The sequence below is a fragment of the Rhinatrema bivittatum genome, chromosome 9, assembly GCF_901001135.1.
Source record: "Rhinatrema bivittatum chromosome 9, aRhiBiv1.1, whole genome shotgun sequence".
In the NCBI taxonomy this organism is placed as follows: domain Eukaryota; kingdom Metazoa; phylum Chordata; class Amphibia; order Gymnophiona; family Rhinatrematidae; genus Rhinatrema; species Rhinatrema bivittatum.
In genome coordinates, this window is record NC_042623.1 from 162,223,164 (window position 1) to 162,245,564 (window position 22,401).

Here is a 22,401-nt window from a genome sequence, read left to right on the forward strand (position 1 = left end):
CTGTGACTGAGAGGGAAGAGAAGTCCTTGCCTTCGGCTTATCTTCGGGCAATCTGTGAACCTTATTCTCCCCAAAGGATTTGATCATTTCCTCCAAATCCTTGCCAAAGAGCAGTTTGCCCTTAAAAAGCAAAGAACCCAGCTGCGCCTTGGAGGATATGTCTGCCGCCCAGTTCCTCAACCAGAGGAGCCTGCAAGTAGAAACAGCAGACATCATGGTCCTAGCCGAGGTCCTCAACAGATCGTACAATGCATCTACACTGTAGGCCACCACGGCTTCCAGCCGTCCCGTCTGAAGGAACTCCGCATCATTTGGAGTTGCTGCACCCAGCGAAGGCCTGCTCTTAACATAAAACTGCTGCACATAGCAGTCCAAGCACCCTGAGCAGAGACCTCGAATATCTTCTTGAGGTGAACTCCCAGCTTCCTATCTTGAAGATCCTTGAGCGCCGCAGCACCAGTCACGGGGATGGTCATCTTCTTAGTAACCGCAGATACCGCAGTATCCACCTTTGAGATCCTGAGAAGTTCAAGCACATCTTCCGGAAGCGGATATAGCTTGTTCATGGCCCTACTGACCTTCAAACCCATGTCTGGAGTATCCCACTTCCTGAAAGGCAGGGCACTAACTGACATGAGAAAAGGAAAAGCCTTAGCCAGTCCCCGGAGGCCCATCATTACTGGATCCACAGCTCCTAACACTGTACCCTCCTAGGGGGCCTCAATGCCCAGTTCCTCCAGAACTGCGGGAATCAGGGGGCCAGCTCTTCCCTACGGAACAAATGCACCACCTTGGGGTCATCTCCTTTGACCATGGGAGCATCCACCCGTGACTGCTCAGAATCCTGGCCCCCCCCCTCATCGGTGACCACCCCTTGAAGGTCCGATGCCTGCATGTCATCCTGAGCCGAATCCTCCGAGGACGAATCTTCAGCTGGTTGAGACGCTGTGGACCTCAGGGGACGCCTAACTTTTGAGGCCCCTTCAGTTTCTGGGGTCCTGGGCATCATGGGGACCCCAGCCCCCTCCTTCTGTGGGCCCTTGAACTTCTTGGCAGCTTGGAAAGGAACCCCCTACTGTCCGTGGCGCTTCGCTGATCTCCTGGCCTTAAAAACCTTGTGCAATAAAAGCACAAACTCTGAAGAAAAGGAAGATGAGGAATCTGAGCCCTCCCCGGACTGTTTCTCAGAAGAAAGGTCCTTGGCTGCCACGATTTGGCCCCCTCCAGAGGCCTCAGCTTGCAGCGACAATGAGGGAGGGTAATCTCCCTCCCTCTCGCAGGCCATGTGAAAGAGGCCAAAATGGGTAAACTGGAATGGGTCTTCTGGGGGCTGCTGCACTGAAGAGAGCAGACGGCTTCCCCCTCGCAGCTGTCCCGGAGGTTCCCTTTCCCCCCGGGGAGGCACTCTGCGCACAGGCCGTTGCACGAAAGACACGCACGCACGGCCCCACAGGCGGTGCAGGCCACATCATGTGGCATCGCAACACAGATCTGACCGTGGGACTAAGGGGAACACAAGCGCTGGAAAGACAGGAAGGAAGATGCTGTCTGATGCGGAGAACCGCCGGAGCTGGGCTGCACACAGCCTACCTTCCAGAAACAAATCTCCTTCGCTGAGCTCTTTTTTTTTTTTTTAATTTTAATCAACTTTACCAGCATAAAGTCGGCTGCAGGCTCTTTCCATCTCCCCCAGGGTGAATAAACTGGGCTCCCCAGTATCAACCCTGGTTGCTGCCAAAAGGGGCGAGCTACAAGGTCTCCAACCCTCTGCTCAAGTGCCTCTACTACCAGGGGGGATGATCCCACCAAGACCTAGCTACCCCCTGGGAGGCTGTAGATTCTTCTTTCTAAACCTGACTGGTTTCTTTTTCTTTTTTTTTTTTTCAGACTGCAGGAGTTTGCATCTCCACCATCTGCTGGAGACAGAGAAATACTGACAGACTGCAGGTGGCACCTCAACTTAAGTGTCAGTGTCAGTCAAAGACTTCTCTGTCTCCATCTGCTGGAGGGGAGGCAAAATCCAGGAGTCTGGACTGATCTGGGTACGTACAGGGAACTGCCTTCTTTAATTTAGGCAACAGTCCCTCCGTTTGCAAAGGCTTTATCTTCTTTCCTAAAGCTGATGTGAGGAGCGACTCCAGAAAATCTCTAAGCATGAAGCTCCTATATTTTCTGGGCCTTGGAGACATATGAGCGCAGGCAGTGCAATTAAGCACATCATAAGAAGGGCCTAGGCACCGTACACAGTGGTCATGATATCTGTGAGGGACCTATTTGTATCACATAGGAAGACATCTCTTGTAGTCCAGCATGTCAAAGAGGACAGGGGCTACATCAAACTCAATTTTGAAAAAATAAAAATAGCTAGACCATTTTTTGGAGACTTGTAAAAAATAAAACAACTTAAACTGAAAAAGAAAATAAAGAAAAACTGTGACAAGCAGCTCAGAGTGAAAGAGAGCGGAAGAAAAAGATAGACTTGTGGGAAGGCCTGCACATGCTCAGAAAACCTTCTTTTCCATCTTGGCACCATCGAATTATATCACCAACTTGTGTTGCTGATTAAACTATCAAGTACAGTATTTTTTCAAGAAAACCAGATAGACTCTGCATTTTATGCACAGACAATAGGCTCTTACAGCAAAGATCACACTATCCTCTATATCTCCTCGGGAGGGAGATGGATACTTCACTTTCAGTTTATCCTCAGGCTCTAAGCATGCACTGGATTCTCTCAATGAAATATAGAATATGTCAAAAGCAGTGGGATTCACACCTGATATCTGGACGCAGAATTGCATTGCCGATAATAAACTGCATTTTCTCCAGACTAGACATTGGTTTGTCCGTCAATGGGCTCTCTCTCTCAAGAAAATTTTCTCCATTGCTTAGCTGGCTCATTACCTGCAAGAAAATACAGAATATCTCTAGGGAATCCCTGCCATCATCTCATTAAATATGTCCCCTTTATAGCATAGACAAAAATGGATCTATTGGGCAGTGTAAGCAGGGGATGGTTTTGTAGATGCTATCAATTTGGCTGGTGTGGATTCTTGACCATCTCCATATTGAGAGGGACTGGCTTTTCTCCCTTCAGTTTCACCCCTATGATATTCCCACTCCAATATTCCCTCTCCCTCGTCACTGCTGATCAAAGCCAGCAGGAGGAGGAGAAGAGTAGCAGTGCCTTGGACCTTATATTTCTTCTATGCTGCTTGGAGCCAGAGTCTCACACATTGAACTGCACTGCACTACAGTGTCCCTTATTGTTCAAAGTGCAACTACAGCACCCAGCAACAGAAGAGGAGGATGCAGCCTGAGGCAATGCCATTCTCTTCTTTCTCCTCCTCCTGGCTTCGAATGGTGGCAGCAGTGACAAGTGAGGGGGAATTAAGAGGAGTTATCAACTGAGAGATATGAGATAAGGGCTGGAGGGGGTAAGGAGGGCATGGGGGGTGAGAAGAGAACAGCTTGCAGGACATGAGAGAAGAAATCAGTTTGAAGACATCAACCTCAACCAAACAGGGAAGGGTTCCCCCAGGGAACCCGACCCCTGGGAGAAATGCTCCTGAGAAAAAGAAAAGGGAAAAGGAAAAAGAAAAAAAGACCGAAAATCACCAGAAACTGCAGGTGAATGCGCCAGCCACCATCTGCTGGAGTCAGAGAAATACTGAGGAACTGCAGGTGGCACCAGTGCTTATCAAGCAGTGTCAGTTAAACTTTCTCTGTCTCCATCTGCTGGCACAGATGCATAAACCCAGGAGTCTGAAATGATCCGGGTACATACAGAGATCAAGGGGATTAGGTCGAGGGAGGTTGAGAGACAGGGGGATTTGTACCAGGGGTGAGTGCATTTGCATTGTGTGTAAGAGATTGGATCAGCACTAGCAGTTTGTATGTGATGAAAGGGACACTGGATTGGGGGTGGTGGAAGACTTTTGTGTATGTGTGTGTGTGAGATTAATTGTATGGGGGGGGGGTGTTAATTTTTGTTGAGTTTAGGAGTACCAATCATTTTGAAAAAGTTGGCTCTTATGGATGATCTAACAGTTCTGGACTGTTCAAGGGACTGAATTATCGTGCCAATTGGCCTGAGGAAAAGCATGGAAGAATGCTACCCTACATATATCTGTGTGTGCGCATGTTGGAGGATGAGAGTGAAGAGACCAGTAACAGCAAAGAGATAAAATGTTATTACTTAACGTTTACCTGTTCTGTTAACCTGGATGAACGTTTCAGCTTCATGGAAGAGATCTCCTTCAAGGCTCTTGTTTTTTTATTTGTCTTCTGTGAGAAAAAATTCGTCTCATCACACTTGTTCTTGCTCCCACTTCCCTCCAGCATTAAATAGGTAATTCATTTTAATACCCTACAGCAGTGGTTCTCATCCTGGTCCTCAGGATTTACCCAGCCAGTCTGGGTTTCAGAATATCCACAATAAATATGCAAACAATAAATATCTGAAAACAATGGAGGCAGTGCGTGCAAATCTATCTCGTACACATTCATTGTGGATTTACTGAAAGCCCAACTGGTGAGGTGAATCTCAGCAACTAGATTAAGAACCAGGACTTGGCACATTCTTACACTAGATGTAAAATCATGCCTGCTTACAGAGCCAGGGACTGAAAAGCCCCTTTTTGATAGACAGGATTAACATGCCTTTCTCACCTGATACAGACTCTCGTTGATCCCTGGTTGGATGATTTTCTTCTTGCTGAAACTGTTGTAGATCTCTGCCATCACGGAACTGCTGCTGCTCTTCATATTTGAGGCAAATAGCGTTGGTTCTGGAAGGTCACCCATAAACCGAAGGATGATATTCCACACTGCCAGAGAGGCCTGCAGAAGAAACAGAAAGCGGGCATATGATAGGAACAAAAATCCCCGCCATGCAAGGTAAAGAAAAGAATGTGTTAACTGCTTTCAGCAACAAAAAAGGAACCGCTGCTAAAGAATTTCAAAGGCGAATGGTATCCCATCAAAAATATGCAATATATTTGATCATTTAAATATTGGTATATGCCGCATCAGAAAGCCAGGCGACGTGTTCTTTGCACTGGAGAACCGTCTGGTCTACTTATCATTTGCGGCATATACAGCAGTAACGCTTGATGATGGTTTTTTGAACAAGGTAGATTTTTAGCAATGTCCCTACTTAGAGTAGTTAAACCCAAAAAAGATCAACATTCAAAACCTGACAACGGCAGGTGTTTCACTATGGGGTGTAGCTTCCTCAGGGGTAGGTAAAGATATTTCACTGGTTTCTAAAATATCTGTAACAGTAATCAAAACATACAATCAGACATCAAATATATTTATAAAGTAATTACAACTTAGCTTTTTCGATGGGAAGACGACGGAATGCTGGTGTAGAGTGCTTCTACATCAAGTGTAACCATCATCAATTGGGAGATGTCTTCAGTGTATCCTTCAAGAAATTGTATTATGGCTTGAGAATCCCTGATGTAAGATTTATGAATAGGAACATAAGGAGCCAAAAAATGCTCAACAAACATAGACAGGGGTTCCAAAAGAGAACCTCTGCTGGAGACATTCGGTCTGCCTGGAGGATGTGTAATGTGCTTAATTATCTTAGGAAGGATATAGAATACTGGAACAACAGGTGTCTTCTTTAACAAAAAGGCCGCCTCATGAGGTGTGAGGAAACCAGATTTCATGCCACCTGTGACTATTACTTCAATCTCTTTTGACAATTCATATGTAGGATCTATGGTTAGAGGACAATAGAACTTTTGATCAAGTAATAACCACTGTATTACAGTGTTGTACTGTATCCGGTCTAACAAAACGATCTTTCCACCTTTGTCTGCGGGTTTAATTATGAGATCCTGATTTGACCGAAGAGATTTCAAGGCTGATGCTTCTTGTCATGTTATATTAGAAAAGGGCCGTTTATTGGAAAAATTTTTGCGCAAATCTTGTATGACTTTCTGATGGAAGGTAGAGATTACAGCATCCGGTGGACCTGGAGGAAGCCATGTAGACTTGTTTCTAAATATGGATAAATCTGGTCCACATGGTTGAGAGTCGAAAAAATGTTTGATGTGTAATTTGCGAACAAACTTTCGAGGAACAATGGATATAGACAGTTAATCCTTTTTCATCATCTATTGCAATATGGAAATGCTACATATATGACATTTTTATTCTATGGTCCGACACAGTTGAAAATTTTCAATCTTTTTTGATTTGGTTGAACGGATGTAATTCCCATTTACACTTCACTGCCAACATTCAAACAACCAGTATCCATTTTTTGGACTTTACTATCATTAAAACGTCAGAAAAGTTTATCACTACCTTATATCAGAAACCTGTTTCTAGTAATACTTTTTTACACTTCTCTAGTGCACACCCGCGTTCTTTAAAAGAAAACCTTCCTGTGAGTCAGTTTTTTTGGATTCAACGCCTCTGTACCACATTGTCTGACTACCAAACTCAAGTATGTTCTCTTAATGCCAGATTTCAAGCTAGAGGCTATCCTTCACGTTGTATTAAACGTGCATATACCAGAGCTAAGCTTGTGCACAGGGAATGGCTTTTTCTACCACGTTCAGTTGACACCACGGACATCCTTACCTGTGTTTTACCCTTTTCTTCGATGATTCATACAATGAAAAACATTATTTGGAAGAATTGGCACATTTTACAATTGCATCAAGAGTTTCAAAACACACCAAGGTTCACTTACACCCGAGGTACTAATTTACAAGATCAGTTGGTCCATTCAGATTTGTCTATACAACACAATTCTCCTTCTGTCGGCTCACATACATCATGTGGTTCTTGTTCAGTATGTGGCATAATGATCCAGACTTCGGCTATATTTCTTTCTAGACTCAATTTTACCATTGTTCTAAAACACCAAACTGATTGTTCCTCTAGAGGTATTGTTTACCTTTTACAATGTCCATGTAACCTTTGGTACGTCGGGAAGACCCAACGATCTCTGAGGGCACGTCTCATTGAACATCGCTCATGTTTAAACAAAGGCCGTTTGACAGCTCCTTTAGTTGCTCACTGTTTGGAATTTGCACATTCCTTTGATACCTTAAAAGCTTGCGTTTTAGAGCAACTTCATCCTAAATAGCGAGGTGGTGATTTCAATTCATCGCTTCTGCAAGCTGAACAGCATTGGATTTATCGGTTAAATACATTACACCCTGCTGGATTCAATACATCGTTAGATTTTCATGTTTTTCTGTAAATCTGCCGCTTTTGTTTACTGCTACCTAGGCAACAAGACATTGACACGTCATGACGTCATCCCATGGTTCAGACACAGGCTATTTAAATTCATGAACTGGTTCGATGCGGTCTCTGTCCCGCCTTCGGATATCTTCTGTGAGACTCAGCGTCCGCACATAAGAGGTCGTCTTCCCATCGAAAAAGCTAAGTTGAAATTACTTTATAAATATATTTGATGTCTGACTGTATGTTTTGATTATTGTTACAGATATTTTAGAACCCAGTGAAATATCTTTACCTACCCCTGAGGAAGCTACACCCCGTAGCGAAACACCAGCCGTTGTCGGGTTTTGAATGTTGATCTTCTTTGGGTTTAACTACTCTAAGTTGGGACATTGCTAAAAATCTACCTTGTTCAAAAAACCATCATCAAGCGTTACCACTGTATATGTCGCAAATGATTAGTAGACCAGACGGTTCTCCAGTGCAAAGAACACATCGCCTGGCTTTCTGATGCGGCATATACCAATATTTAAATGATCAAATATATTGCATATTTTTGATGGGATACCATTCGCCTTTGAAATTCTTTTTTGTTGCTCATAGTTGAAACACAGGATCGCAGGAGTGCTCTTTGTTGTTTGTGTGTTAACTGCTTAACATGACAACACACTGGGCTATGATAGTAGCTCCCAAATTCAGTCTTTGTGAACCCTCAACAGGTTTGGTTTTCAAGCTATTCAAAATATATAAATTAACAATATTAGCAGAGCAAATTATGCAAATATATCTAAAACATATTTATTTACAGATATGCTGAAAACCTGACTGTTGGGGGTTCAGATGAACAGAATTTGGGAATGATTATGCTAACATTAGAAATGGGTTGCATGTCAAGTGTGCTCTCACAATGTTTATGTTACAGGCAAAAAAAAAACCCAGAACATTTGTTTACATTTAAAATCAGGCATGAACACTCATGGTATTTAACGTTCATTTTTCAGATCAGATTTCAGCTTCAGTTGTGTTCCGCGCCCGCGGCCATCCGCGGGCACGGCTCCCTACCTCCTCCCATGACCGGGCCGCCGGCGGCAGTGTCAGGGCAGACAGCCCTGCGTCCAGGTCTGATGCCCCCGCGCGTTGGCGCGGGCTGCCAGGCTAGCCGCTGGGTCTGGAGCCGTCCCTGCTCCTCCCTCACGGCAGCTACTGCTTTCCTCCGCAGCCCGGGATCTAAGATGGCCGCCGCCATCTTAGGCGCGAGGCCGCGCCTCCTCTCCAGATTTAAAGGGACCTCGTCCCTTTAATTACTCTCAGCTGAATCCTATCCACAGGGTCAGAGGAAGTATAAAAGGAGACTTCCTCTGACCGTTCCTTGACTTGGCAACGTCTCCTGCGAGTGTTGTTTGAGTCTGCTTGTTTCGGTGAGTTCCAGTGTCTTGACTCCTTGTTCCAGTTTCGTCTTGGTGTTCCCGGTTCCTGACTTCGGATTGGCTGACGGTGATTCCCGGTTCCTGACTTCGGATTGGCTGACGGTGATTCCTGGTATCGACTTCTGATTGGCAAGCGGTGATTCCCTGGTGTGCGACTTCGGATTGGCAAGCGACGACCCTCAGGCACTCGACTTCGGACTTCTTCTAGACCACTGTCTCCAAGGGCCCACCTAAGTCCCAGCGGCCCGGGTCCCTATGGGCTCCTCCTGGGGGGACCGCGGGTCTCCAGGGCGAAGCTCCAGTTGGTCCTTGCACCGATACCCTGACCTCTCAAAGGTCCACCTAAGTCCCAGCGGTTGGGTCCCTACAGGCTCCTCCTGGGGGGACCGCAGACCACCAGTGGTGAAGGCCGCCCGTCTGCTCATCTCTTCGTCCGTCTCCACAGTAGCTTCTGTCTTCACTGCCAAGGGTCAGCTGCTCTCCTCCTCTGTCCTGCCTCGCCACCTGACGAGAGAACCTATGGATCCTCCGCAAGGTGTAACATCCCCTTGTCGGCCCAAGGGTCCACAAGCCTGAGCAAAACATCAGTTGCATTTTCCTTACAGCATATTATGCAATACATAAGTACTAACACTCCCTTTGTATTAGAGATTCTTTATGTTAACATTTTATTTTTTAACATCTTGAAGCAGTTCTTTGCAATTGAGAGAGCAGCCACATTAAAAAAAAAAGTATTAACCCTATTCCACAGACTGTTACTGAATTGTTATGGATTCTGCGGAATGTGCTGTGTCATGTCATAACCACTATGGACCAATCGTATCCAATCTTTGCAATGTAATTTATGACATTCTGGCCAAAATGGCTGCTCCCAGAGGTGAGGCTGCTGCATGAACATATAGGCATATGTGTGAGGGAAAAAGCTGAATTTTTTCTAGCTAATGTACCACTTTACAAACTGAAATCTGCAGCAGTAACATTTTCCTTCTTTTTCTGCGCTGTATATGATTTTTTTTTTCAAATATATCTAGCTCTACCTTTTAGATGGGAATTAGCAGACAGAGTTGTGAACTCATAACTGGTATATCAATGAGAACATACTCATACCTGGGAATTCTCAGGATTTCACCTTGAGGCTCAGAGAATTTGCATCAAGTGCATGGTCTCCGGGGAAACATTAGAAATCTCTGTATACAGCTCAGCCATGCCCTTTCCTCAGTAAACCTGCAGAGAACAGGAGAAGTGGGGCGCGCCTGGAGCAGACACTGCAAGCAGCATGTGGGGAGAAACTGGAGAGGGGCTGCAGTGTACACAAACCTCAGTCTGCAACTGTGATTCCAGGGCTTGGGACTCACTCAGCTAAGGGCAGAGTGAGGATGCATAAGTCATGGAGCTGAGACTTATAGGGGGTGGGAACAAAGAGAGTCCTGGAAGAGGAAGGGGAATTAGATGGTGGTGGGTGGAAGATAGAGAGACGCTGTCGGGGTGGGGAGCGGTGGAAGAGAGAAATCTGAAACATATTATTCCATTGCTTCCCCCCCTGCCATCTGCTAATCAACAGCAATCTCAGGGTGACCACAATTTAAAAGTTCCCAGGTATGAACATGCTGTGAGGCTAGGAGAGAAAGGCAGTGATGGAAGGACAGCACTGTATGGAAGACAGTCTCATAGATAAGCTCCACTTTCAAGGTGTGAGGGCCAGTTAGGTGCTACAATATCTGGAGACTTATCAGGATGTGACCCACTGAATGACTGTCATGCAGAATCCATTAGAGGATAGATAAGAAAATGAAGACCCTACATATCAACAGAGATCATTATGAGTCACCACATGGAGAACAGCTCAGAAAATGAACATTATGCCACAAACTTCTTTGCTTCTTGTGGTGCATAGCACAGAGAAACAAGGTAGGAAAGGAAAGGGGTACCAGAATGTCACTCTGTGCCTCATGGTAGAGTAGTGGATGGCGCAAAGGCCGTCGGATGTATACATGGGTTGCCGCTCCTTGGAAATAAGTAGCTGCAAACTTGGGAAACGTATAAGCTGCCAGGTCATCCGCTTCCTCATCTGGCTGTTTGGTCATTGGAATCATATCCAGGTCCACCTCATTCAGCGGGTGTGGTGCCACTTCTAGGTCCTGAGAAAGGCAAAGACAGAGTTGGAGCTAAAGATCCATGTTTTCTCACATGACCTCAATTTCACCCCTCAATCTCGCTACCTCTTTTGTTGATTTTTATCAGTTTCTCAGTGTTGTCTCCTAGACTCCGTTTTTTCCCCTCTTTGTTTCCACTCCTGCACTGATCCTGATGGACTAGGCAGGATGTCCTTCTCAGAAACAGGATTAGCGTAATAAAGGCACTATTACAATTTAAATATTTTCTCAGTTTAAAAAAGGAACCCAAAAAAGAATGACCAAGATTCCTTTTATCTCCTTCCCTTCCCATGCTGGTCATGAGGATGTCATGGTGCAACATTGTCAGTTTTGTACAAAGCATAAAGCTCTGCTTTCATATTAATCTGAATTATTCTCACATCAAATTTTACTATAAGTAATAAACTTATGGTATAGATAGCATAATTCATAATTGTAAATGATTTTTAATTAATTATTTCAACCACCACAGTCTCTCTTTCACTGACTGTACAGGGACAGATCGAGATGTGTCGGATATGTAGTGCCTTTTCGGCCTGCTTTCCCATCTGTTCCTTCTCTCATCATGACTTGACTGGCTGAGAAAAAACTCTCATCTATCTTCTGCTTTGTTTCCTGCTTCTTTTGACAAACAGTACAAATCATCTCATCCTTTACCAAATATTGCCACAGAAGGCCCTTGCTGTTCCCCATCTACCCTTCTAGTGCATCTATCACCTACAGCATAGACAACTCTGCTTTCCTATCCCCCAATCTATTATCCCAGTGCTACATATTACCTTCATCCAACTCAGTACCTGCTTTTCTATTTCTAAGCCATTCTCCCAGTGCCATATATAATCTTCAACCAATACAATTCTACCTTTGTTACTCAAATGGAGAGTTCCTTTAGTGGAGTGAGATATTGTTGAGAGTTGAACCACCATGAGGTAAATCTGCTTAAATTTTCCTTTTTACTATAGTTTATCATTTTTCCATTGTATATTTTTGAAAGGAAAAAAGTAGGCAATAGGCTAGTTTATAAATTGCCAACCTAAGCTCTAAGGCCATACGGTTTAGCATTTTCACAAAATTATAGGTCAATTTACAAAAGATTTATTTAGCATATTTATAAAATCACCTGCTCCCATATGATCTCAAGGTGAATAACAAAACATACAACACAGAATATAAATATTATCTGACACATATACATAAAAGCATATATAACATAATACAATTAAAATAAGCCATAGCAAGCACAATAAAATATCAAAGCATGAAACAAAATAAGCAAGGAAGCAGCCTAAAAATATTAATGGCCAAAGAAAGCAATATACAAGGTTAAAATAAAAGTAGAGAAGAAGAACTCATAAGTATGAAAAAAAAAGGGAGGATAACTTTCAAAACTGCTCATGTGTGCCCATTTATGCGTGTATATGGATGCATGCAAACTTGTTACTGTATTTTAGAACCTACATAGCTGCGATATGCTTTTAATGCGAAAATAGGAAAATTGGTTCTTACCTGCTAATTTTCATTCCTGTAGTATCACAGAGTAGTCCAGACTCCTGCGTTGTGCCTTCTCTCCAGCAGATGAAGACAAAGTTTTACTGACACTTAAGACAGTCCCTCAGTATTAATCTGTACCCAAGCCAGAAAAGAGATTCAAGTAAACCAGACATACTCCCCCCAAACGAGCAGGGGGAAGAGGATAACCCTAAGAACATTTAACAACAAAGCACTCTTACACAAAAACATGTGTAGGATCAACAAACCTGTGCCCTTCAGATAACATACAGAAAACAGAAAAATTGAGCAGACTCTCCCACTACCTTTTGCTAATCAAGGGCAGGACTCTGGACTGATCTGTGGGACTACAGGAACAAAAATTAGCAGGTAAGTACCAATTTTCCTTTCCCTGTACATACCAGGGGCGGATTGGCCTATTGGGGGATCAGGCATCCCCTGGTGAGCTGATCGCTCCAGTCACGTGGTCTGCCGTGCGCGGCCGTGACAGAGCCGCGCTCGGCAGACCATGTGATGTGTCCTGGGCCGGCCTGGGCGGCGAATACCCAGGCTGGTCCGACATCGTGAATCCACCGCTGGTACGTACCCAGATCAATCCAGCCTCCTGGGATGTACCAAAGCTTCCCTAAGTAGGGTGGGACTGGGAGAATCCTGCTCGCAGCATACTCGCACCAAAATTTCTAGCCCCCGGGGCCTGGACATCCAAATGATAATATCTGGCAAAAGTGTACAACGACTTCCAAGCAGCCACTCTACAGATCTCCCAAGGAAAGATTAACTGACACTCGGCCTAAGAGGCTGCCTGAGAACAGGTAGAATGTGTCCATAGGCCTTCCGGAACTGGGCGACTCTGACAAATATATGCTGAATTAATAGCCTCTTTCAATCACCTCGCAAAAGTCGCTTTTGACACCTTATACCCTTTCTTGGCATTGCTCCACAACACAAAAAGGTGTCTGACATGCGGAAACTATTTGTGACCTCCAGGTATCTCATCAAGGCTCGCTTGACATCTGGACAAAGTAAATCTCTAGTTTGCATCACTCCCGGATCTAAGTTTGAAAAGAATGGAAGTTACACGGACTGATTGACGTGGAAGGAGGACACCATCTTGGGTAAAAAGGAAGATATCGTCCGCAAGGAAACCCCCTCGTCCGAGATTCTCAAAAAGAGCTCCCTACAGGAAAGAGCTTGGAGCTCAGAAATTCTATGTGCAAACAGGCTCGTAAGACCACATTAAGGTTCCAGGATGGGCATGGCTGCCGGACAGGAGGGCGCAAATGCTTCACACTCCGAAGAAAACAGACAACATCCGGATGAGCCAAAAGCGATGACATGGAACGTAGAACATAAAGACATAAGAACATAAATTGCCATACTGAGTCAGACCAAGGATCCATCAAGCCCAGCTTCCTATTTCCAACAGTGGCCAAACCAGGCTGCAAGTACCTGGCAACCCAAACACTAATGGGTAGATTTTAAAAAGCATTTACTCGAGCAAAACTGGTTTTTGCTCGAGTAAATACACTTTACTCAAGTAAGTGGGCTTTTCAAAATTGCTACAATATATGCCATTGAATTGTCCATAGGATTTACTCAAGTAAGTGCACTTTACTCGAGTAAATAGCTTTTGAAAATTGCTACGATAGTATGTCACATTTACATGCGTAACTCCTTTGAAAATGACCCCCTTAGTAGATCCCATGCTACTGATACCAGTAATAGCAGAAGCTATTCCCTAAGCCAACTTGATTAATAGCAGTTAATGGACTTCTCCTCCAAGAACTTATCCAAACCTTTTTTAAACCCAGCTACACTAACTGCATTAGCCACATCCTCTGGCAACAAATTCCAGAGCTTAATTGTGCATTAAGTGAAAAAGAATTTTCTCTGATTAGTTTTAAATGTTCTACTTGCTAACTTCATGGAGTGCCCCCTAATCCTATTATCTGAAAGAGTAAATAACAGATTCACATCTACCCATTCTAGACCTCTCATGATTTTAAACATCTCTATCATATCCCGCCTCAGCCGTCTCTTCTCCAGGCTGAACAGCACTAACCTGTTCAAAACCTTTTGGGATCTCGGTGCTCTCAATGGGATATAAGGACTGCATCATTAAGCATACCCAATCCTACCAATCCTGCTAATAAAGTTGAATAAGGGCCAAAAAGAGGCTGAGGGATGGTTCGCCATCCCCTATAAAGGACACCTGTATCACATTTACTATGTGGCAGGGGAAGCAAGGTGCTACAATTGCAGAATAGGACATACTCAACAAGGATGCCCTTTAGCCAAGAACACTGCTGTAGCTAGCCGCCCAGAAGCCAGAGAGCTGTGCACCTCAAACATCTACCAAAAACTGGGCCTCCTGTGCTACTGAATGGCTCTTGGTCCCTCCCTGGCGATAGATATAAGCCACCGTTGTTGCATTGTCCGACAAGACCCTCACCGGCCGACCCTTCACCAGGAGAAGAAACGCTAGAAGGGCCAGACACACCGCCCTGGTCTCTATGATTGATGGACCAAGAAGCTTCTTCCGGAGACCAGGCGAAGAGACTGGCATCGATAATAATGATCATTCAGATTGGGATATCGAGATCCATTCCCCGGCTCAACTTGTCCCGGCAGAGCCACCACAAGAGACTGGAGCGCACGGACTCCAGTAGAGGGAGAGGTAGTTGATAAAGCTTCAATAACGGGTCCCAGCGGGACAGTAAGGCCAATTGCTGTGGCCTCATGTGAGCAAAGGCTCATAGAACCAACTCCAAGGTAGAAACCATAGACCTGAGCACTTATATATAATCACAGACCTTGGGAACTCATCTGTCTAACAATCCTCAAACTTAAGCCTGAAGCTTGGTAATCCACTCTTCAATAAGGAACACTTCCCACCATCATGTCGAAAGTGCCCCCATGAATTCCAGACTCTGGGAAGGAACCAGATGACTCTTGTCCAGAATGACGATCCACCCAAGCAATTGGAGATACCCGAGCACCAGATCCACTGCCCTCTAGCAAAGGGATTCCAACTTTGCTCGAATCAAATAATCGTCCAGATAGGTGTGAACCAGAACACCCTCCCTTTGGAGAACTATAGCCACTACGACCATCACCTTGGTAACGTCCTGGGTGTCGTAGCCAGGCCGAAGGGGAGAGCACAGAACTGAAAGTGTTCGCCCAGAATCATGAACCTCAGATATCTTTGGTGATTTGATCTGATTCCGATGTGCAGGTAAGCCTTGGTCAAATCCAGAGAGGCCAGATACTCCCCTTTGTGTATCTCCCAATCATGGAACGTAGTATCTCCATCCGGAACCAAGGAACCTTTAGAGCCACGTTTACCCTTTTCAAATCCAGGATTGAGCGGAATGTGCCCTCCTTCTTGGGAACAATGAAATAGATGGAGTAGCAACCTGATCTTCATTCGTCTGGGGGGACAGGGGCAATGGCTCCCAACTGACATAGACATCAGACAGTGGCCCTCACTGTGAGTACTTTTTCCCAGTACAAGCACGGGGACACCAGAAATTGGTCTCTTAGCGGACAATCAAATTCTAAAGCATAACCGTGTCCTATCACATTTAGCACCCACTGGTCCGATGTGATCTTGGTCCACTCCTCGTAAAATAGAGATAGGTGGCCTCCTATCTGTGGGACCGAAGAATGGACCAGCTTGTCTCATTGGGAAGACATGGCGCCACTTCCTCCCTGGGAAGGGCCATTTCTGCCGGGTCAATAACCTCAAAAGGACTGAGGCGAGGACTGTTGGCAACCGGAGACTTGTCTTGGAGCCGGACCTGAGGGTCTGGGCCCCCAGAATATTCAATTCCCTTTGAAGTGGGAACGAGAAGATGGAAATATCTTGCCTTTTGGCTTGTCCTCGGGCAGCTTATGGACTTTATTCTCCCCTAGAGGAAAAATAATCCTAACCATATGTAAAAAATAAAAAGCCTGCAAGGGAGTCAGCTGGACCATTTGATGATCAAGGGGTAAAAGGGGCACTTAGGGATGAAAAGGTCATAGCAGAGACAGTAAATGAATTATTTGCTTCAGTATTCACTGAGGAAGATGTAAGAGAGATGTCCATGCCAGGAATATTATTCAAAGGTGGCTATTCAGAGGAACTGAAATTAATCTCAGTATATCTGGAAGATGTAATAGGGCAAACTGACAAACTAAAGAGTAGCAAATCACCTGGACCAGACAGTGTACATTCCATAGTGCTGAAAGAACTGAAAAATGAAATAGCAGTTACTGGTAATTTGTAAACTATCATTAAAATTGTCTGTGATACCTGAAGACTGGAGAGTTTCCAATATAATGCCAATTTTTATGTTTAATCTGTTTATTGAACAATAAAACCTAATAACACAACACACCTGGGAACAGGTTCCTGAGTGCCTAAGGCATATGTACATGGAGCATCAAAGAGTAGGGATGTGAATCGTTTTTTGACGATTTAAAATATCGTCCGATATATTTTAAATCGTCAAAAATCGTTAGGGCCACGATACAATACCAATTCCCCCGATTTATCGTCAAAAAATCATAAATCGGGGGAAGGGGGAGGGCAGGAAAACCGGCACACTAAAACACCCTAAAACCCACCCCCGACCCTTTAAATTAAATCCCCCACCCTCCCGAACCCCCCCCCAAATGCCTTAACTTACCTGGGGGTCCAGCGGCACACTAAAACACGGCACACTAAAACCCCCTAAAACCCACACCGACCCTTTAAATTAAATCCCTCCCCTCCCGAACCCCCCCCCCAAATGCCTTAAATTACCTGGGGGTCCGTAGCGGCGGTCCATAGCTTAAATTACCTCCATAGCAGCAGTCCGTAGCTAAATCGGGGGAAGGGGGAGAGCAGGAAAACCGGCACACTAAACCGTGTAGTCTTCAGCCGGCGCCATTTTGCAAAATGGCCGCCGCAAAATGGCGGCGGCCATAGACCAAACGATTCGACGCAGGAGGTCGTTCCGGACCCCCGCTGGACTTTTGGCAAGTCTTGTGGGGGTCAGGAGGCCCCCCCAAGCTGGCCAAAAGTTCCTGGGGGTCCAGCGGGGGTCAAGGAGCGATTTCCTGCCGCGAATCGTTTTCCGTACGGAAAATGGCGCCGGCAGGAGATTGACTGCAGGAGGTCGTTCAGCGAGGGGGTCAGGAACCCTCGCTGAACGCTATGGACCGCCGCTACGGACCCCCAGGTAATTTAAGGCATTTGGGGGGGATTTAATTTAAAGGGTCGGGGTGGGTTTTAGGGGGTTTTAGTTGCCGTGTTTTAGTGTGCCGCTGGACCCCCAGGTAATTTAAGGCATTTGGGGGGGGTTCGGGAGGGTGGGGGATTTAATTTAAAGGGTCGGGGGTGGGTTTTAGGGGGTTTTAGTGTGCCGGCTCACGATTTTAACGATTTTCACGATACTTTACACACCCAAACGGCAACAATACGATTCCCTCCCCCTCCCAGCCGAAATCGATCGTTAAGACGATCGAGGACACGATTCACATCTCTATCAAAGAGTAAACACAGAATTTACTCGCTAGAACTCCCCAGTTTCCAACAGAGCATCAAACATTGTCCCCAACGGAAGACAGATCTGATCAAGTAGGAGTTTATAAAATTCACTAGTCATGCTATTGGGTCCGGGAGCCTTGTGTAATGGTGAATTCTGAATAAGGAAGTGTAGCTCTGTTAGAGAGAGAGGGACATTTAGGGAATTTAGATTTTGTTCCTGCAGTTGGGGGAGTGGAATTTATTAACTTCCTGCATATCATTGGGTTCCTGAGCATAGAGAGACTTGTAAATGTTTACAAAGAGATTCCCAATCTGTGTATTATTCCTAACGATATCTCCTCCCCTCGTTCTCATAGCTGCTACATAAGTTTTGCCTTGCCAGTGTCACAGCTTATTGGCCAACATTTTCCCAGCTTTATTGCCATAAAGAAAAAATTTATATTTGTAATTCAGCAGGCTCTTTTTAGTTTGCTGATGTATCAAAGAGTTCAAAGCAGCCTGAGTGTTGAGGAACCTCAATTTGTTGTCAGGAGTGGGATCAGAGGCAAACCATCTCCTATCAATTTATACTTGTTTTTCCAAACTAAGGGGCCGATTTGGACGCACGTCCACAGTCCCTTATGCTATAAGGGGATTAGCGCATCCAAAACGCATGTCCAACCCGTAGTGAAACTAATAGTGCTCATCACATGCAAATGCATGTTGATGAGGCTATTAATTATTCACTCCTGATCTAAAAAAAAAAAATGTACGCTCGACCCGCACATTTTTACACTCAGAAATTAACGCCTGCTCAGAGCAGGCGTTAATTTCTGAGCATCCCAAAAAGTTGTACAGAAAAGCAGAAAATAATACTTTTCTGTCCTTCCTCTGACTTAATATTGTGGTGATACTAAGTTGGAGGAACCAAAAAGTTGAAAAAAAAAAAAAAATTAAAGTGCTGGCGGTCAGGTTAGGGAAATGGATGCTCAATTAACCAGCATCCATTTTCCTAACCAGTGGCTGTGCACAAGTTAGGAAAACGGACCCTCGTAAAATTGAGTGTCCGTTTTCCTAACCTGCTGACAGCTGAACTTTCCTGGGTGCTCACTGCCAAGGTGGTGCTAGGGGCACGCAACTGTCCCTAGTGCCTCTCATTTAAATATTGCATCGCGCACCTAGGAGAAGTGCCTGGACATGCGTTAGGAAAGCTCAACACTGAGCACCCGTTTTCCACGCTCGTTTATTGCATCAGCCCCTACGAATCTCTTTAGATCTTAACTTGCGCTGCCGGGTGGTATAGGCAATAATTTCTCTCCGCCGTTTCTCAAAATAACAATGGGGCTTGCCTGCGTGCTTCGTTAAACCGCTCAGACTCTTTCCATTTCTGTAGCAGATAACTTTGAAAGTCCGAATCATGATATAAGTAGGATGGGAATTTCCAAGAACCAGGTGTGGTATTATCCAGTAATCTCTCTAAGTGGAACCACATTAGGATCTGCCGCGTACTTTCAAGTGACCTGAACCGGTCAATGATGGAGACAGGATACTGGGCTCGACTGCACAGCACCTCTTATGTTCCTGACCCCCCCAATCTGCTCTCCCAGTGTGATGAATTACCTCAAAGCCTTGCGGTGCTTTCCCTTCCTGACCTCCGATCACGGAGGGTAAAAAGCCAAAGATTCTTTCCACCAACTCCAGATCCTCCATTTCCTGCTTCTCAAGCAGAGCTTTCTGTCTTCTCTGATTTTCTCTCATTTCTTCTCTCTCCAAGATGGCCAAGTTTTTCTGAAAAATAGTTAAAAAAAAAAAAGAAAGTCACTGGGGGGGTTTGTGAAGTCCGCGGACTCTTTTAGCACATGTACATTCCGCTCACTTTCAAAAGTGTAAGCCTGTGGGAACTTTCTATTTGAAAGTGAATGTAAAGTATGCAGGCTACAAGTGCCCACACACTTAGCACGCACTCTGTTGTGTGGGTGGCCAAGGAGGCAGTAAATTAGCGTGCGGGCCCGTGAAAGTGTCATGTACACACACCATTTTCCTACATGCTTCTGGCAATGCCTCCTCGTGCTCCGGCCACAGGTACATCTGCTGTGGAAGCATCTGACGAAGTGGCCCTCTTGTCCTTGAAAGCTCACGCTTCAATGACGTGGTCAGTTTATACAGATGCCACCAGCCTCTTTGGGTTTTTTGCTGCTACAGACTGATATGGCCACCCCTTCTAGAAGCAATTTATTGCAACACCTTCAGAGACATGAAGTTGCCAGTGCAAACAGCAAGAAAAATTGTAGGAAAACCCCCCCACAGATCCACATGACAGCGCCCACATCTTAAATAATTAGTTTAAAGTCTATTTTATAGCTTCCTCCACAGTTAAGTTAAAAGACCCTGAATGAAGCTTTGGTTCCTAGAGCTGGCTCTGAACAAGCTCATGTGGTCTTCACCTAGAAGAGTATAGCAGATTTATCATGTCATTTGCCTGACATGAATTTATGCTCAGAGTAGCTTCCTGCTGATGTAACCCGAAGGTTCAAATGTTTCCAGTTCAGTTTGAATCAGTCCAGTATTGTGTCCCTGTGCTTTCTGGCTCAAGTGGTTTTATTTGATTTTCATTTTCCTATGCTACTGCCTCACAGCATTTAAGAACCAAATTAAACTGCACCAGAAGCATTATAAGAGCTGAGCTGAGGAGCCACTGCTGTACTGATAATTATTCTGTCACAGAAATTTTCCACGCAGAGGCTACATACATGTCTCTTCATCCGCCAGAAGATCCTGCGGGCCATCATGCCCCTGGCATAAGCTTGGATAATGCCCACTGCCCATTTTTTCTCTGCTACCTTCCCACGTATCACGTAGCCGCGGCACAGGGCCTGAAACCGGATGACGGCTGCCCGGGTAGCCTCATACTGTTTACAGGTCTTGCGGCTTCTGACAAGGGCTTGCAGGCGCTCAAACCCTTTCTGGACCTGCAGCAAAAGGAAGATGCATAGTAATGAGACAAGAGATAATGACTATGAGATGCCATTACTGAGACCAATAGGAGAGGCGAGAAGACTGAGAGAAAGAATGGGATAGAGTAGAGGCAGCTAGGTGAGAGGAACAGGGTCTGAATATGCTTGGCAATTGGGTAAATGACTAGCAATAATTTATTTGGTTTTCTTGCATTAATACACACTTCCATTTATTCAGCACTACCATGATGCAGCTTATAGTGTGATAATGCTCAATCCCTGTTCTCCAGTCACTACTCAATATCTTTGAACTGCATCCAAGTCTGAGTTTGTCACCTTTCACTCTTCTTCCCTTGATCTTGCACTGTGTACCCACTATACTTGCACTAGCTAACATGACAGCTGCTTATTACTGTGCTAGTAGGCAAGCGATACTGGTTTGCCTAATAGCAGACGTAACCTGCCCCAGGCTACAGAATATAGAATTGTCATGCACCAGCGAGAGGAGAGGGAATGGGATGAAAAGTATAAAAAGCTGGGGTTCTCATGTATTCTCTTTAGTCTAATCTTTTGTTTACGCTAAGAGGGAGAAACAAGCTGACTTCAAGAAACGCTACATCTTCAGTCATGTTGTCAGGGAGAGAGTAGGTAGGCTGTATAATTACTTATTAAACAGGACAGTTTTCAGAGAGTTGGCAAGCAGATAAGTTATCCAAATAGCTTTACTCAGATATTCAGTCGCATGCAGCCAGTTGTGCATTTTGTTGAATATACCCAGAATAAGTACAAGTTATCTGGATAAAGTTATCCAGAAAACTTTAGCACTACTCTCTGGCATGACCAGATTTACCCAGATAACACTGAATACTGGCACTATCCAGCTAAATTAATCCTACCTCGTAATTCCTCGGATTTATCCAGGGAAATTTTATTCTTGTAAAGACATACTCAGACATTATTGTCCCTTTTTTCTATTGATAAATCTTCTTCTGGCTCTTTCCACTGCCTTCTGGCACTGTTTCCTTAACTTGGGATAATTAGATATCATCATCTCTCTTGTCTGGTGCATCAGTATCTCACCCCCATCATGCTAACCCTTGCATGACATGCCACTGTGATATGGTAATGCCCATTTAGATGCTTTTCACAGTCTCTCGTGTAGGCTCTCTGATATATAGTAGTCACTTACTACTCGGTAGGTCTTCCTGCAATAATAGCCTCTCCAAACAGATTGTAATGTCACTGCTGCCTCTCTCTGCCTCACAAACTTTTTCCTGAAAATAGATGCAAAAAAGAGTTATAATAATAGAGCAAATTGGAATGCAAATACAGAAAAGGACAGCAAATATATTCATACTGTGAAATACAGCAGGACTATAAGATTATGTGTGCAACAGAATAAGCAAAGATGACACAATAGATTGTAATGGGATAGGAATGATGTACAGGAACCAGCCTATAACACGACTGGAGAGGGCAATGTGCCCTGCGCATACAATGAGACAGGTATTAGTATAAAGGAGGTAAGGAAGACTACAAGCTTCTACATGGACTGGGATAGGATAGGACTACAAATTTAGGGGTAGATTTTATAAATTTATGCGCGCGCGTACTTTTGTTCGTGCACCAGGCGCGAACAAAAGTACGCT

At 44.7% G+C, this 22,401-nt stretch overlaps 1 protein-coding gene across 3 annotated transcripts in view; it reads right to left on the bottom strand.

The window, feature by feature from the left end:
- The window catches only part of MYO7B (myosin VIIB), a 280,227-nt gene that overhangs the window by 100,771 nt on the left and 157,055 nt on the right, over nucleotides 1-22,401 (bottom strand). For all 3 annotated transcript variants that reach the window (XM_029615689.1, XM_029615690.1, XM_029615691.1), the window contains 7 exons: nucleotides 21,942-22,026; nucleotides 20,549-20,767; nucleotides 19,419-19,586; nucleotides 10,571-10,780; nucleotides 4,672-4,842; nucleotides 4,210-4,287; nucleotides 2,777-2,904 (listed from right to left, as the gene is read on the bottom strand). In XM_029615689.1, coding sequence (XP_029471549.1) covers nucleotides 2,777-2,904; nucleotides 4,210-4,287; nucleotides 4,672-4,842; nucleotides 10,571-10,780; nucleotides 19,419-19,586; nucleotides 20,549-20,767; nucleotides 21,942-22,026 — 1,059 coding nt within the window. The remainder of the gene's footprint in view (nucleotides 1-2,776; nucleotides 2,905-4,209; nucleotides 4,288-4,671; nucleotides 4,843-10,570; nucleotides 10,781-19,418; nucleotides 19,587-20,548; nucleotides 20,768-21,941; nucleotides 22,027-22,401) is intronic.